The following is a 17,864-nucleotide window of genomic DNA, read 5'->3' as shown; positions in this document are numbered from 1 at the left end:
ACAATTATTTGTTATATATCATGAACAAATACAGTTTTTTGACATCTTTCTACTATTACTTTGGGGGACTTTTATTTTGAAAATCTCTGAAATTCCGTGACCCAGAAGTACTTTTTTTGTGTTTCTGACGAGACGCTGATTGGTACGCAGCTTCCTTCCTTGATGAATTTGGAGATTCGTCGTGCTAGTGTTTTTGTTATGCCGAAACAATTCTGCAAACAATTATAAGGCGCCGATATACGGCATTTTTGGTTCAGAGCAAGCAACTGGAATCAGCTGTTTCTTTTTTTATTCGTTTTTCTAACTGTACCCGCAGCTAGGAAGGCTCATTCATTCAGTGTGACAAGCAGCATGGCGTCCAGTGGCGGTTCAACAACAGCTGTCGGAGATATTGAGGAGGACGCTTCTCAGCTACTTTTCCCCAAAGGTTCGTATCAAAATGTATTTATGTTAACTAGATTGAATATAACGATTCACTTAAGGTACCTATCTAACTATATTCCACATTATAAACTTGGTGGTTTGAGCCCTGAATTCTGGAATATCAGACCGAATACCACTGGTATTTTTACTGCTCTAATTACCATGGTAACACGTTTTTACAATAGCAGTAAGGCTCCTCGAGAGGTTGGTGATTAATGGCCAATATACCACGGCAAAAGGCTGTTCTTAATCCCGACGCAACGCGGAGTGCCTGTACACAGCCCTTAGCCGTGGTATATTGGCCATAAATCACCAACCCAGAGGAGCCTTATTGCTATTATAAACTGGTTATCAATGTAATTAGGGCAGTAAAAATACCCGTAAGGGCATTTTTACTGCCCTTAGCCGTGGTATATTGGCCATATTCCACACCCCCTCAGGCCTTATTGCTTAATTAAAACCCACCCTCCCCTGCGTTCTTCAGAGTTCGAGAACGCGGAGACACTTCTAAACTCTGAGGTACACATGCTTCTGGAGCATCGCAAGCAGCAGAACGAGAGTGCAGAGGACGAACAAGAGCTATCTGAGGTCTTCATGAAAACTCTGAATTATACTGCACGTTTCAGCCGTTTCAAAAACAGAGAAACTATCGCCAGTGTTCGCAGGTCAGTGTAACTGTTGTCACTATCACAACCAAAAACAAATGTCAATACCTTATAAAAGTCCATGTACATTTATTTGGTGGTGAATGTTTTCATTAACTTTTCATGTTGACTGAAATTATTGTCCTGTATCCCACAGCTTGCTCTTGCAGAAGAAGCTGCATAAGTTTGAGTTAGCCAGTTTGGCCAACCTTTGTCCAGAAGCAGCGGAGGAGGCCAAAGCCCTCATCCCTAGGTAAGACCTGCTGTTACTGTCTCCTCACTTATTGCCATACTCAGCCCTCTAAACCAGTGGTTCCCAAACTGCCTGGGTCCGGCTTTCAACTTACTCTAGAAAGTGCACAAGGTGCCATTTTGAAGTTGGGTAGTGCATTGTCAGTTCCTCTTGTCAGTCATTGCATACCTTAGAGAGCCATTTATAACTTGTCAAGAATGTCCAGATCAACTATCCCATGTCAGTTAACTTTTTAAAGCTATTTTTATTTGCCTAAATATCATGTAATGTTTTTCACTCATATCACATGAACACACATTAGACTGGGCAAAATGTAAAGAATTTGAAAAAGATTAACTTTAAAACAGCAACCATCTCTGCACCCCATGACAAAATGTGTACAATTGCAGGAATTAAGCTTTAAACCTTCAACATGTTCTCTCTGCCAACAAGCGGGTTGTGAACCGTTTGTGTCATGAACAGAGCTTGTGCCCATAGAAATAGATGTGGTGCTTACGCAGGGGGGCGCGGGATGTTCCACAATGCTGGAAGGAGGGCCTGAGCTCTAACCTAGACTCTTAAGCCTGGTCTCTGATTGGGTAGCAGTCGGCTCTTGACCAGGAAATCGGGGCTTAAACGTGTGGCAGGTAGCCTCATGGTTAGAACATTTGGCCAGGAACTGAAAGGTGGCTTGATAAAATCCCCTAGCTGACAAGGTAAAAATCTGTCGTTCTACCCCTGAACAAGGCAGTTAACCCAGTGCTCCCCGGTAGGCCGTCATTGTAAATAAGAATTTGTTCTTAACTGACTTGCCTAGTTAAATAAATGTTACATTTAATTATACATTTAGTGACAGGAGTTGTGCTATTTTTGTTCTGAAACCTGCTTGTTCTCTCTGCAGTGTGGAGGGGCGGTTTGAGGATGAGGAGCTGCAGCAAATCCTTGATGACATTCAGACCAAGAGAAGTTTCCAGTACTGAGGACAATTCCTCCTCATCTGGCCTATTCTAACCCTAAACCCATTGTCAGAATATACTGGTCGCAGCTACTCACCCAGAAGGACATTGAATCCCAAATGACACCCTATTCACTATATAGTGCACTGCTTTTGACCGTTCTCCCCAGGATGGGTACCTCCACCTCAGACATTTTTTTTTTATGTGTGTGTGTGTGGGGGGTTAATAGATGTGCATCAGGCACCACAGATGTACATTCATTATATCCATTTTGAAGGCAATACCAAGCTAGGATGAATATATACATTCCTAGATGTAAATACTTTTCAAATAAACATCTGAAATACTTTCCATAGCAATTTGTTTTATTTTCATTTAGCTCCTATACAAAGTGGTTGTTCACTTCATCTTGTCAAATGCAATCGTTGGGTCGGATGTGAGGTCTGTATTTCTGGACCTACTCATGGGCCTGGTGCAGTGATTACCCTCCCCCCTGTACAGAAGCCAGGGTGCTCTGCTGTGGTGCTGACTATCAGAGTTATGTTCCTCCTGGAGAGACTGGTGGGCTTGAAGACTGCATCCATACCACTTAGACACAAAGACGGGGTGATCTGGGAGACTGACATGGGGAATGGACATTGACAGCTTCCTGGCTGGCTCACTGCAACAAACCAGATTCAATTGTAAAAAGATGCAAACACAAGTCTTTAGTTCAGTACAGCACAAACGTGAATATCTTTACGTAATTGCGATTTGACTTAGACTTACCAGAAATGAAGAGCCATTGTACAGTTGAAGTTGGACGTTTACATACACACACTTGGCATCATTAAAACTTGTTTTTCAACCACTCCACAAATTTCTTGTGAACAAATAGTTTTGGCAAGTCGGTTAGGAGATCTACTTTGTGCATGACAAGTAATTTTTCAAACAATTGTTTATTTCACTTATAATTCACTGTATCACAATTGCAGTGGGTCAGAAGTTTACATACACTAAGTTGACTGCTGTTAAACAGCTTGGAAAATTCCAGGAAATTATGTCATGGCTGGAGAAGCTTCTGATAGGCTCATTGACATAATCTGAGTGCACCTGTGGATGTATTTCAAGGCCTACCTTTAAACTCAGTGCCTTTTTGCTTGACATCATGGGAAAATCAAAACAAATCAGCCAAGACCTCAGAAAAATAATTGTAGACCACAAGTCTGGTTCATCCTTGGGAGCAATTTCCAAATGTCTGAATGTACCACGTTCATCTGTATAAACACCATGGGACCATGCAGCCATCATACCGCTCAGGAAGGAGACGCGTTCTGTCTCTTAGAGATGAATGTACTTTGGTGCAAAAAGTGCAAATCAATCCCAGAACAACAGCAAAGGACCTTGTGAAGATGCTGGAGGAAACCGGTACAAAAGTATCTATATCCACAGTAAAAGGAGACCTATATCAACATAACCTGAAAGACCACTCAGCAAGGAAGAAGCCACTGCTCCAAAACTGCCATATAATAGCCAGACTACAGTTTGCAACTGCACATGGTGACAAAGATTTTACTTTTTGGAGAAATGTCCTCTGGTCTGATGAAACAAAAATAGAACTGTTTGGCCACAATGACCATTGTTATGTTTGGAGGAAAAAGGGGGAGGCTTGCAAGCCGAAAAAACACCATTCCAACCGTGGAGCACGGGGGTGACTGCATCATGTTGTGGGGGTGCTTTGCTGCAGGAGGGACTGGTGCACTTCACAAAACAGATGGCATCATGAGGATGGAAAATTATGTGGATATATTGAAGTAACATCTCATGACATCAGTCAGGAAGTTTAGGCTTGGTTGGAAATGGGTCTTCCAAATGGACAATGACCTCAAGCATACTTCCAAAGTTGTGGCAAAATGGCTTAAGGACAATAAAGTCAAGGTATTGGAGTGGCCATCACAAAGACCTGATCTCAATCCTATAGAAAATGTGTGGGCAGAACTGAAAAAGCGTGTGTGAGCAAGGAGGCCTACAAACCTGACTCGGTTACACCAGCTCTGTCAGGAGGAATGGGCCAAAATTCACCCAACTTATTGTGGGAAGCTTGTGGAAGTTAAACAATTAAACAATTTAAAAACAATGCTACCAAATACTAATTGAGTGTATGTAAACTTCTGACCCACTGGGAATGTGATGAAATAAATAAAAGCTGAAATAGATCATTCTCTCTACTATTATTCTGACATTTCACATTCTTAAAATCAAGTAGTGATCCTAACTGACCTAAGACAGAGAATCTTTACTAGGATTGAATGTCAGGAATTGTGAAACTGAGTTTAAATGTATTTGGCTAAGGTGTATATAAACTTCTGACTTCAACTGTATATTAATATGGGCTATTTTCAGCTCTTTCCTGGATAGATTATCAAAGATAGACATCATATGGAAAAGAGCAAACAAAGCTAGATAAAACATATACATTCTGGAATCCATTAATCAGTTGGTGTGTGTGCTGCGGTGTTGAAGCTATGAACCCATAGGCTTGGCTCTCTCATCACTTCCAGGCTTTTGGGAAGGAGGCTGGACAATGAGCCTGTCATAACAGATGTAAGCAATGTCCCCACACACTCTGGCAGCTTTCATGGCTGGGATAAGTTATTTCCTCTTCTGGCGCACAGCTTCAGGATAGTCCTTGTTGAGGAAGACGTACATTCCTCTCAAGTTCTTGGCTCTTTCCACAACAGCTACCTAGTCCTTGAACCTCAGGAACTTGACTACTATCTGCCTGGGCCTGTCATCTGGGCTTGTGGTGGGTTTTCCAGTCCTGTGGTCTTTGTCATGGTAACAACGTAGGTTACGCTGTTACTTCTCGCAGTTCAAGGCATGACATGTCACACGGAAGCCTGGAAACAACAACAAACAGCAGAGATCTAGACAGCCACAAGCCTGGGACAATCCGCGGTCCTAGCCACAATGGCTAACTGTGTCGCGAGCTGCTTTCAAGCCCTCAAGAAAACTCAGCTAGCTTGTGTGATAGGAAAATTACCTATTTACCTGCTTAGTTTGGTATTAATAGTTAGCAATTAATACTTAACACATAGAACATTTCTGTTCTGTTTAATTCGGTATTGCTGTAAAGGGATGTTTTCCACTCTAGCTTCCTGCAGTTAGTCTGCTAGAGATAGCTTGAGCTGACAATGACTTGGTGATAAAAACCTAAAAGCTGGCATTCTGTAGACAAGATGTGGTATGTGACCCGAGATAGAGATAGCCTGGAAGAGTTTAAAACAATGCCTCATTGTCTCACCTACCTGGCATCTGGGAAACTAAGCCGGGTTGGGAGTGAATCACCATCCTGTGTAGACAACCAAGGTGGCTTATGGGAGTTGAAACCAGTCTGACTTAGCATTTTTAAGTCCTATATAAGGTCTCTGTTTTATCATTATCAGTAAGGCTCTCGGCCCAAATGTCAAGACTGTTAGGTCGATGGTTTCATTATTGCAATAATTAGTCGATATTGAATAAAGATGATTGTTTGAAGAAATGACAAAGTCTCTCTTTCTTGAATAGAATATTCCACCACACTTGATAGGCATCTAGCTAGCTAGCAGCTACACCAAGCAACTCCTCATACCCGGCCTTGGTCGGCAGGATCACTGGACAGATAGTAGCGGTTCCATCAACTGATGCCAACTGCATCGCCGGATCCAAACTCAAAAGGTAGCTTTCTATTAACCAGACTTTCAAAACTTTCCAAAACAGCAAACTTTGTCACAAACTTTTCAAAACAACAAACTCTCCCTTGTTGCATGTTCAACTGGAAGTGACGTATAGAGGGGGGAATAAGAAATGTAGCTAGGCCCATAAACTACATGGATGAACTGTAGTTGTACGTTCTTGAACAGACTTTGAGGTACGTTTGCTCCCTTTTGGTTGGTGTGATGAGGTGTGGCTTGAAGAAATTAATTCCATATTTTAAAGGTCATTGGAAAGCTAATGATATTCCCCATAATAATATGTGTGTATGTAGGCTACACAGTGTACAATCAATTACTGAGAGTCTCAAATATCACATTTATCGGTATACTGTATATCCACTGTACACATGAATCACAACAAATTGGTTCATGTTTTGGTCATGTTCGCGTGGATCAAACTAAAACATCCTAATGATGGTTGACAATAGCCTCCCACAATGCAGCAGGATGATGTTGGTGAAAAGCAACTACAGAAACTAGCAGTTGACCTTAGTCAAAACTTCATGAACTTTGATCACATGATTTTTGTAAAGTTCAAGCAGTTGACATGTAGGCAAGCTGGAAAAATTTTATCCCCAGAATGCAACACACTTTGAAAGGCGGTGACCATTGACTTGACAAAAGTGATCTGCCCACAACCAAATCCCTCCAACTGGTTGTTCAGTATAGCAATGTTTATGTTCAATTGAACATTCTAGACCCTCTCTTTCTAAAATTATCCGCCACAATTGTTGCAAGCCCTATTACTAGCCTGTTCAACCTCCCTTTCGTATCGTTTCAGATCCCTAAAGATTGGAAACCTGCCGCTGTCATCCCCCTCTTCAAAGGGGGAGACACTCTAGACCTAAACTGTTAAAAACCTATATCTATCCTACCCTGTCTTTCTAAAGTCTTCGAAAGCCAAGTTAACAAACAGATCACCGACCATTTCGAATCCCACCGTACCTTCTCCGCTATGCAATCTGGTTTCCGAGCTGGTCATGGGTGCACCTCAGCCACGCTCAAGGTCCTAAACAATATCATAACCGCCATCAATAAAAGACAATACTGTGCAGCCGTATTCATCGACCTGGCCAAGGCTTTCAACTCTGTCAATCACCACATTCTTATCGGCAGACTCAACAGCCTTGGTTATTCAAATGACTGCCTCGCCTGGTTCACCAACTACATCTCAGATAGAGCCCAGTGTGTCAAATCGGAGGGACTGTTGTCCGGACCTCTGGCAGTCTCTATGGGTGTGCCGCAGGGTTCAATTCTCGGGCCGTCTCTTTTCTCTGTATACATCAATGATCTTGCTCTTGCTGCTGATGATTCTCTGGTACACCTCTACGTAGACGACACCATTCTGTATACTTCTGGCCCTTCTTTGGACACTTTGTAACAAACCTCCAGACGAGCTTCAATGCCATACAACACTCCTTCCGTGGCCTCCAACTGCTCTTAAATGCTAATAAAACTAAAGGCATACTTTTCATTACTGCTCTGGACGGTTCTGACTTAGAATATGTGGACAAATACCTAGGTGTCTGGTTAGACTGTAAACTCTCCTTCCAGACTCACAATAAGCATCTCCAATCCAAAATGAAATCTAGTATCGGCTTGCTATTTCGCAGCAAAGCATCCTTCACTCATGCTTCCAAAAATACCCTCATAAAATTGACTATCCTACCGATCCTTGACTTTGGCGATGTCATTTACAAAACAGCCTCCAACATTCTACTAAGCAAATTGGATGTAGTCTTATCACAGTGTCATCCATTTGTCACCAAAGCCCCATATACTACCCACCACTGCGACCTGTATGCTCTCGTTGGCTGGCCCTCGCTTCATATTTGTCGCCAAACCCACTGGCTCCAGGTCATCTATAAGTATTCTCTAGGTAAAGCCCCGCCTTATCTCAGCTCACTGGTCACCATAGCAGCACCCAACCGTAGCACGCGCTCCAGCAGGTATATTTCACTGGTCACCCCCAAAGCCAACTCCTCGTTTGGCCACCTTTCCTTCCAGTTCTCTGCTGCCAATGACTGGAACGAATTGCAAAAATCACTGAAGCTGGAGTCTTATATCTCCCTCACTAACTTTAAGCATCAGCTGTCAGTGTAGCTTACCGATCATTGCACCTGTACATAGCCCATCTGTAAATAGCCCACCCCATTCCCTCATGCCCATATTGTTATTTTTTTTCCTCCTTTGCACATCAGTATCTCTACTTGCACATTCTTCTTCTGCACATCTATCAATCCAGTGTTTAATTGCTAAATTGTAATTATTTTGTGACTATGCCCTATTTATTGCCTTACCTCCCTAATCTTACTAGATTTGCACACACTGTATATAGATTTTGCTATTGTGTAATTGACTGTATGTTTATTTATCCCATGTGCAACTCTGTGTTCTTTGTGTCACACTGCTTAATCTTAGCCAGGTCGCGGTTGTAAATGAGAACTTGTTCTCAAGTGGCCTACTTGGTTAAATAAAGGTGAGGGGGAAAAAAATACGGTGTCATTTCATGGGGCTCTGAATAGTACGGTGTGTTGCTGGCCTTTTACTGTGGCCAAACAGCTTAAAATGGGGTGCCTGGACACTATATGGTACAATTTGGAAAATTTACCCAAAAATGTACCAAGTTTTCAATACCAGGAATAATTCCTATTTATCCTGAGAGTCCCTGGAAATATGTCAGGGTTCTCCCAAAATAAGATTGTTGCTGGGCCACATTGAGGCTGCACCATCATGTCAAGATTTCACGGAAAGTGACACTGATAATAAGTAATAATAGAGTAGTCCTAACTTTGATCGCCAATGACATTGTTGTGAATTGCAAAACAGGCCATTCATAAATTCAGAGCGTTATCATGTTCCTTAATTAATTCAGCACATTTCAGCAGTAGCGTAGGCCTAGGCTATCTCGTCACAGCGTGGCACCTAAAGACTCTCAGACCATATGAGAAACAAGATTTTCTGGTCTGATGTAGCCAAGAATGAGCTCTTTGGCCTGAAAGCCAAGAGTCATGTCTGGAAGAAACATGGCACCATCCTTACGGTGAAGCATTGTGGTGGCAGCATCATGCTGTGGAGAAGTTTTTCAGCTGCAGGGACTGGGAAACTAGTCAGGATTGAGGCAAAGATGAACAAAGCAAAGTTCAGAGAGCTCTTTAATGAAAACCTGCTCCAGAGTACTCAGGACCTCAGACTGGGGTGAAGGTTCCCCTTCCAACAGGACCCTAAGCACACAGCCAAGACAACGCAGGAATGGCTTCAGGACAAGTCTCTCAATGCCCTTGAGTGGCCCAGCCAGAGCCTGAACTTGAACCCGATCGAACATCTTTGGAGAGACCTGAAAATAGCTGTGCAGTGACGCTCCCCATCCAACCTGACAGAGCTTGAGAGGAATGGCAGAGAAGAATGGGAGAAACTCCCCAAATACATGTGTGCCAAACCTTTCTAAAAACCTGTTTTTGCTTTATCATTATGGGGTATTGTGTGTAGATTGATGAGGGGGAAAAAACGATTTAATAATTTTTAGAATAAGGCTAACAAAATGTAGAAAAAGTCAAGGGGCCTGAATACTTTCTTAAGGCACTGTATGAACTGATACGAAAAACAACACTTGATTCAACACTTCCAGTTTTTCTATTTAAATTATTATACAACATTCTTGCCACCAACAGAATGCTATATATATGTTCAACATAATCTCACACTCAATTCCTGTAAATATGTAGGAAAAAAAGTATTTCAGCACATTTCATGTGTTTTTGTGTGGCTTAATTTGTGTGAAAATACACACATTTTTGTGCAACTAAATTAATAGGAAAACATAAAAAGATTTGTGGACTTCATTCATAGGAAAATACGTTTTTTGGGGGGCAAACTTCAGAACAATCTTTTGAAAGTTATTGGAGCAATGCATTTTGGGCAATGGTGTTCTACACTGCCTTTTTTGTGTCCCACAATTATTTATATAACAAAACTAACATTTTAACAAACCAATATTGTTAATCAACCAGGTTGTCACCGAACTATTTATAATATAATAGTAGCCTTAAAAAGTATTAATGCCATTGCTGTTTTCTATGCTTGTTTTCACTTTTTTTGTGGTATTGATAAAATATTTGATTGGGGAATGGGGATGCATTTTCATGATGGGAAATTAATTCAGGAATAAATGTGAGGAAACAGAAGACCTAAAAAAAAATGTTTGGTTTAAATTCCCCTGGTGCAACTGCATGGTATTTGCAACTACAACATGTCTGGACTATGATCAATTAAGCCATATCAATGCAGTTAAACAGGTTAATGTAAAATAATGAATTTTGTTGGCTTACACTTCCAAGGCTGTCTCATGATGATTATTATGGTTGTGTTAATCATGTTATATACTTAGGCTATTGTAACAAGGCATATGCCAGGATTTTAGGCCTACTGCCTCTGCCCAGAGGTCTACTAGGCTTTCATGGCAACATCAGTTAGAGCTCACTTTGCCAAGTATACGCCCTGGTTAGAGTCCCTGTTGCAGCTTTCACTTTCTTCCGCTACATTGGTGGCAGCTTTGGGATCACGTACAGATCACGTCTAGTTATGTGATCAAGTGGTGGGAAGCATTCTGTTTAACGCCAACATTGTGTTGGTTTTAATTACGTTGATATATCGAGTGAACTATGGATAAGCAACAATGGGTGTGACAGATAGAAGTAGTCACTACAGGTGTGATCATGCCTTACATTAAAGTTGCCTGAAGCTGAATGGAAAGTTTCAGCAGAAAATCCTCTGTGACTGTCTAATTTACATAAGTTAACTTACCAGTGTGGACTCAAGATAAACATATTGTACACAAAAAGTACCTGTTTAAAGTCTTGTTACAACCATGGTGTTATTTTGTTACTGAAGCTTATACATCAAATAACCTACACAATGATCTACATCATATGGGTAGACAAATAATGTGTGTTTTGCAGCAAAACACAACTAGTCTTTTTTTTAGGATGCAAGTAATATGAATCATTGTTGATCCATCCTGTTCTGATCTAATGAGATGGATGTAGGATTTTCTACGGCCTAGAATTGAGGCCTTTCCCAGTCATGAAGGAGGAAGCTAGAACCCTCTTGGTTTTCATTAGCGAAGATTGAACAGTGCTGTCCAAAATATTTCATGTGACTAATGAATGGACGGAGACAGACCACAGTCCCCTCCCCGATTTCATCGTGGGGGACAACAATGTGATCAGTGGATGGGGTGTTAACTGACTGGCATACCTGTAAACGACCTATATTATCCCAATGCTGGTGAGCACCTGATTTGTATTCTAGTGACAGTGAGTAGACTGGACCCTGGTTTTATGGGCACACAATCGATCATTTTCCTTGTACAGTGCTATATTTGTGCCATAGAGTCCAGTTACTCCATTCAAACCTATCTGACGACAGTAAAAGTGCAGCAACACCTCCTAAGACCTAGCTTTTTGTTCAAATTCAAAAAAAAATTGTATAATAGGGATGGTCACTAGTGAGTAAACTGGACTATGGTTTAATGGACACACAATCGGTAGTTTTTTCTGTGATGTGCAATTTGTTTGTGCAACACAACAAACATAAACTAATACTTTTCTTAAAAATTACATTTCTAAATTGCAACCTTGAACAATAGCAGCAATAAATTAACAATAATCATACAATCAAAATAATGTAAAAAAAATGTAAATGGTCATTTTAGGCCTATATTTTTTGTTTTACCGGTAGGCTATTACTACTGTATGTTCTTTACATTCATTTACTTAATCTCCAACCATTTCTTAATGTACTCCACTTTATAATATTATTTGTCGTATATAATGTAGTAATTCTCTTTGGTAAAACATTTCGCCCCATGTTGTTATACATTTTTTTGGACATAATTGTAACACTATGCACCATGCTCTATGCAAAACTGCAAAAAATATTGTTTTTGTATCATACACATAGCGTCTTCACCGCGGACATTTATTTTGAAGGCATAATACGAAAACCGGATGTCTTAACCTTGCTGCCGTGATGCTATTAAAGCAAAGCTTGACATAGCTTCCGAGTTCGACTAGAGACCAAAATCGTCGGGCGTCGCCAGGTGGTTGAAGGCTATATCACAACCCTTTTTGAACATCATTCAATGTTGCATTGTTGGCACTTTTGTGTTGGTTATTGTTTGTGAAAAAAATATGTAGAAAATGGTTTGTAAATAGCTTATATAGCATGCGAGATCAGACAGTATTACAAAATAACTTGCGTTGGCCGGGAATCGAACCCGGGTCAACTGCTTGGAAGGCAGCTATGCTCACCACTATACCACCAACGCTGACATAGAATGTTTGTGAAACATGATTTCCGTAATTCAAAAAGTTTCATTTATATATTTTTTATTAGACCATATACATATCGGACTAGCTAATTAGCTAAATGTTCATAGAAAATAGGCAAACTTTTTGAGAATACGTCACGATGAAATAATACAGTTGTAGCAAATGAACAACATTAGCACATTTTCATTAGCTACTATTTGCGAGCGCCCCTGAAAGAAGCCAGAAGCAGCAAACCAGCGAAAGCGCCTTCTTCAATATGGATTTATTTGACGATCTTCCAGAACCAACCCAAACCGCAGGTAGATAACTTGATATCTCACTTTAAACATGTTTCACGAATTACACATTTAACATGTTTCAAGGTGTCGTAATCAAATAACGTTAGGCTTGCTAATGCTAACCCAGCCTCTGCTATAACGTGTTTGCTAACATTACATTAGCCAATTATGTGACGTTAGCGAGCCTTGTTTGGGTTAGCAAGTCAACTGCTATGTAGCACACAGAGAGCAACCAAATCGAGCTAACGTTACTTGAACAAATATAATCTAACAGTTTATTTTTTATAAGAATAGCTAGTCATTAATTTGATAGGCCCAGTGCAGTGGGTTTCCCGACTAGCTATCAAACGTTACTTGTTTGCTAAGCTGGAACTGCTAAGCTGGAACTGCTAAACTGGAACTGCTAAACTGGAACTGCTAAGCAGGGTAGTTGACAGTTAGCAGTGGATGACTGAATAGCTTTTCCCTTCATTGTCTGTCCCGGTTCGTCCTGCATCAGGTGAAGCCTCGGTACAGAAGACATGCCCATCACCCCTGGAGGACAGGGGGTCCAAGAGGAAAAGAGACGCACCTGATGATGATGAGGTGGTGGAAGAACAAAAACTAGAAGAAAAGAAAGTTTGTAAAGGTTTTCGACATTTCCACATGAATGTGCAGTATGTCACTTATTTTATGTTTGTCTGTCTTGTCTGTCTGTGTCTGGGTGTAAAGTTACTACTAGCTATGAGAGATCACTCTGTGTCCCCAGATGATCAATCTCTGAGTGAAAGTGATCACTCTCTGTGTCCCCCAGGTGTGCCTATACTGAAGGGGTATGTAGCCGCTCGGAGGGGAGAGAGAGAGGAGATGCAGGATGCTCACATTCTCCTATCTGACATGAAAACCTGCCTGTCCACCCTTCCAACTACAGTGTAAGTCCCCTCTGACGCAGGGCAGTGTCAAGATGAGTCCCAAAGTGCACCCTATTGCCAGTCATATGTAGTTTCCTACTTTTGAACAGACCCTCCAAAAGTAGTACACTATATAGGTAAGAATGTGTTTTGGGAGACATCCTGAGCCCCCTTCTCTCTAACATAGGGGAGTGTCAGTCTGTTAGGACCTGGAAGGTGTGATGGTGTGCTCCAGTGAAGTGACGTACACTACTGTCTGTGTTGAAGGTCTCGTCTGGCCTACTTCGCTGTGTTCGACGGCCATGGAGGAGCTAGAGCCTCTCGCTTCGCTGCAGAACATCTTCACCACACTCTGGCCCTGAAGTTCCCTAAAGGTGAATGGAAAGACTCAGATCTCCTCTTCACTGTCAAAATACTGGGCTGAATTTATTTGTTGTTTTATCTCTTCACATATTCAATATACATCAGTTAATTCTTGAGATTTGGCTCCTGAGTGGCGCAGCACTGCATCTCAGTGTTAGAGGCGTCACTACAGACCCTGGTTCAATTCCAGGCTGTATCACAACCAGCCGTGTTAAGGAGTCCCATAGGGCGGTGCGCAGTTGGCTCGGCATTATCTGGGTTTGTCCGGGATAGACTGTCATGGTACATAAGAATGTGTTCTTAACAGAATTGCCTGGTTAAATAATTTAAAAAATGACTCAGATCACATGCCTATTCATCCTCAATAAACATGGCTTTCATTTCTAGTGGTATTATCTCTTCACAATATTCTAGAAGATTCATCAATATCTAATGCATATTGTGTGTCTCCTCCCACAGTAGAAACTGAGAACCTGGACAAACTCGTGAAGAAGTGCCTACTAGACACCTTCCGACAAACAGATGAAGACTTCCTGAAAAAAGCCTCCAGCCAGTAAGTGCTTTGTCTTGTAAACCCGACCCTAGGCAACAGCAGTGACTAGGTTCTGGTAGATATGACGCACTCTCTTGGTAACTACGATAAGGAAAGACAGACAACTCTCCCAACAAATCACAAGGCAAACATGCCAGAACGTCATAATTCAAAACTAAAATGTGTGGTTTCAGTGAGTTGGTAGTTGATGTAAACTAGCCACTTGCAAAATGCACTCATTAAAAATCTCTGTGATCTCCATCTTGCAAGCTACTATTTGGTATTTTATTCAAGCGGATAAGGCAGTGATGTAGGTAGTGACGTAGTTCCTCTTTACCAGACTGACATTCTATTACGTACAGACGTGTTAAGCCGGAACAATGAAACATTGTGGGAGGCAACACGGATGTCTAGTAAGTGCTTTGAATGTCTGTGCATTACTATGGTTGAGTCCCAAATTACAACCTATTCCCTACAGAGCTGTGTATCACAAATGGGCCCTGATCAAAATAAGCCTTCTAAATTGATGAGCTAATCTGTCCTACATGAATGAATGTATGAAGCGATGTGTACAGTGTGTTTGGTCTGGTCCCACAGGAAGCCTGCCTGGAAGGATGGCTCTACAGCCACCTGTATGTTAGTGGTGGATGACATGGTGTATGTAGCCAACCTGGGAGACAGCAGGGTAAGGTGCTCCTCTGCTCACACATTCCGTATATAGTGCACCACTTTTGACCAGTGCCCTATTGATCCTTGGCTAAAGTAATGCACTAGGGAATAGGGTGCAATTTTATACATAACCTTAGTTTAAACCTGTTTACTTAGCCATCATCAATGATGATATTGCCATAGGAAGAGGCTTTTTTTATTCTGTTGCGTTGTAGTACATTTCCTCACCTGTAACATTGTGTCTCTGTCTTTCTGTAGGCGGTTCTCTGTCGGATGGAACAGGAAATGCAGGGCGGAGATAGGAAGTGTGTCACTCTGGCGCTCAGTAAGGAACACAACCCCACCATCTACGAGGAGCGCATGAGGATCCAGCGGGCGGGGGGCACCGTGAGGTACTGGGCTTTCACTGGGCTTTCATATCTTTTCTCTGTAAATCTGTGCCTGGAAAAAACCATCAACAACAAAAATAATATTTGATAAGTACTAGTGATGTCCTTGACCTGCTCTGTGAGGAGGAATAACTATTTAATCAACTCTTTATCCATGGTTGCTGCTGTGTATGTTGCTGCAGGGATGGGAGAGTCCTTGGGGTGCTGGAAGTGTCCAGGTCTATAGGAGATGGACAGTACAAACGCATTGGAGTCATATCCACACCTGACCTCAGACGCTGTCAGCTTACACCCAATGACAGGTAAGACACTGACTCTTTCAACCAATGATCAGTAAGACATGTACGGTTTTAACCAATGACAGGTAACACTATGCCAGGTACTCCCAGCCGAGCCCCGTTCCAATACTTTGTAAATGCATTTTCTTTTACTCCCTTCCTTGAAGTAGTCACTGAACTGACATGATGTGGGCTTGGAAAAGCTAATTGAATTTGTTGGCGGACTGATGGGTGAACTCTCTCTCTTTTTCTCTCTCAGGTTCATTATCCTGGGCTGTGATGGTCTGTTTAAAGTGTTTTCTGCAGAGGATGCTGTTAAATACATTCTCAACGTCTTGCAGGTATACATCATGCTCACAATGTGTGTTTATGGATAAAAGAGGTCTCATGATGTGTGTTTGCGGTGTGTGACACTGTTTTGCGGGTATTTTCAGAATGGGAGTGTTGAGAGGAAGGAGGGACAGACTGAGGAAGAAGGCCACTATGAAGCAGCATGTCAGAGACTGGCCAACGAGGCAGTGAGAAGAGGATGTGCCGACAATGTTACCGTCATACTGGTGTCTGTTAGCTTCTGAACAACAGACACCTGATCTGGCCCATCATTGATGTGTCTCATTGCGTGCCTCAGTGCCTCTGAGTGCTATGTCCACTGTGGCTCCAGACCTAAAAACACATGAACAGATCCCACCGCTGCCACCAACAGACGAACATCAGAAACATGTTGGTCAACCGTTCGTTATAAAGGAGGTGTTCTAATCTCTAACTCAATGTGAACTGTATACCCTACGCGTGCACACAATGCAAGAACGTACATTTCTAATGGCTTGTGTTGTGTACTTGCGTAGGGTGTAAATTAGGCTTAATGCCCTGTACTGCCCTGTACTGCTTATCCTGATGACTACTGATGATTTAAATGGTCTTTATGGTTTCTGATCAATACCTTGTCTTATCTCATTTGTGCACATGTTGTTTTATTGCCCTCAATGTTACATTTTCTTTGGTGTACTTTTAAGAAACTTTTTCAGAACATAATTTCTGGTCTAGATTTAACGAACTCATGTCTTCCTCCAAGCCGACTCCCCCCTGGATAATACAGATGTACAGTACCAGTCAAAAGTTTGGACACACCTACTCATTCAAGGGTTTTTCTTTATTTTTGCTATGTTCTACATTGTAGAATAATAGGGAAGACATCAAAACTATGAAATAACACATGGAATGATGTAGTAACCAAAAAAGTGTTAAACATGTCTGAGATTCTTCAAAGTACCTGCCTTTTTTCAACTGAACCTTTATTTAACAAGGCAAGTCAGTTAAGAACAACTTTTTATTTACAATGACGGCCTAGGAACAGTGGGTTAACTGCCTTGTTCAGGGACAGAACAACAGATTTTTACCTTGTCACCTCAGGGATTCGATATAGCAACCTTCCGGTTACTGGCCCAACACACTAACCACTACGCTGCCTGCCACCCCATGACAGCCTTTATGACAGCTTTACACACTCTTGGCATTCTCTCAACCAGCTTCATGAGGTAGTCACCTAGAATACTTTTCCAACAGTCCCGAAGGAGTTCCCACATATGCTGAGCACTTGTTGGTTTTCCTTCACTCTGTGGTCCAACTCATCCCAAACCATCTCAATTGGGTTGAGGTCGGGTGATTGTGGAGGCCAGATCACAGATCATCTGATGCAGCACTATGGACTTGGTCTTTTACCAAATAGGGCTATCTTCTGTATACCAACCCTACCTTGTCACAACACAACTGATTGGCCCAAACGCATTAAGAAGGAAAGAAATTCCACAAATTAACTTTTAACAAGGCATACATACCTGTTAATTGAAATGCATTCCAGGTGACTACCTCATGAAGCTGGTTGAGCTGCCAAGAGTGTTCAAAGCTGTCATAAAGGCAAAGGGTGGCTACTTTGAAGAATCTCAAATATAAAATAGATTTGGATTTGCTTAACACCTCTGGTTACTACATGACTATATGTGTTATTGTATAGTTTTGATGTATTCACTATTCTACAGAAAATATAAAAAGTAAAGAAAAACTATTGAATTTGTATTTAATTTATTTCATCTTTATTTAACCAGGTAAGCCAGTTGAAAACAAGTTCTCATTTACAACTGCGACCT

At 41.5% G+C, this 17,864-nt stretch overlaps 2 protein-coding genes, 1 long non-coding RNA gene and 1 other non-coding gene across 9 annotated transcripts; 2 read left to right on the top strand and 2 right to left on the bottom strand.

Annotated features, from left to right (window-relative positions):
• The first annotated feature begins 129 nt into the window (after window positions 1–129).
• Window positions 130–2,609, top strand: polr2d (RNA polymerase II subunit D). The gene is given in 4 exon segments (NM_001160649.1): window positions 130–427; window positions 908–1,088; window positions 1,225–1,320; window positions 2,201–2,609. Coding segments are annotated over 4 exon segments (432 nt in total). The 5' UTR covers window positions 130–351; the 3' UTR covers window positions 2,280–2,609.
• LOC149971264 (uncharacterized) lies at window positions 2,600–6,116 on the bottom strand. Of its 2 annotated transcripts, XR_016492701.1 has the most exons (3): window positions 5,543–6,071; window positions 3,024–5,134; window positions 2,600–2,916 (listed from the first exon to the last, which is right to left on the bottom strand). It is a non-coding gene; the product is annotated as an uncharacterized LOC149971264 (long non-coding RNA). The 2 variants fall into 2 exon arrangements; XR_016492700.1 differs by lacking the exon at window positions 3,024–5,134 and having other exon boundaries at window positions 5,543–6,116.
• A 5,926-nt stretch (window positions 6,117–12,042) lies between these two features.
• ilkap (ILK associated serine/threonine phosphatase) lies at window positions 12,043–16,657 on the top strand. 5 transcript variants are annotated; one of them, XM_021587782.3, is made up of 10 exons: window positions 12,043–12,620; window positions 13,099–13,227; window positions 13,393–13,510; window positions 13,757–13,863; window positions 14,312–14,405; window positions 14,982–15,069; window positions 15,312–15,445; window positions 15,625–15,744; window positions 15,980–16,061; window positions 16,155–16,657. In XM_021587782.3, the coding sequence occupies exons 1-10, from the start codon at window positions 12,578–12,580 to the stop codon at window positions 16,293–16,295; spliced, it is 1,056 nt and encodes a 351-aa protein (XP_021443457.1). In that variant the 5' UTR covers window positions 12,043–12,577; the 3' UTR covers window positions 16,296–16,657. The 5 variants fall into 5 exon arrangements, with proteins under 5 accessions (XP_021443457.1, XP_090080843.1, XP_036821410.1 ...); XM_090224717.1 differs by having other exon boundaries at window positions 12,062–12,620; window positions 13,099–13,217; XM_036965515.2 differs by having other exon boundaries at window positions 12,062–12,620; window positions 13,099–13,221.
• Window positions 12,246–12,317, bottom strand: trnag-ucc (transfer RNA glycine (anticodon UCC)). The gene has a single exon. It is a non-coding gene; the product is annotated as a tRNA-Gly (tRNA).
• Window positions 16,658–17,864: the final 1,207 nt, after the last annotated feature.

Source organism: Oncorhynchus mykiss, chromosome 27 (assembly GCF_057628025.1).
Source record: "Oncorhynchus mykiss isolate SJ-2025 chromosome 27, ASM5762802v1, whole genome shotgun sequence".
Lineage (NCBI taxonomy): Eukaryota > Metazoa > Chordata > Actinopteri > Salmoniformes > Salmonidae > Oncorhynchus > Oncorhynchus mykiss.
The sequence above is the reverse complement of the archived record's forward strand: the minus strand, read 5'-3'. Positions and strand labels throughout refer to the sequence as shown.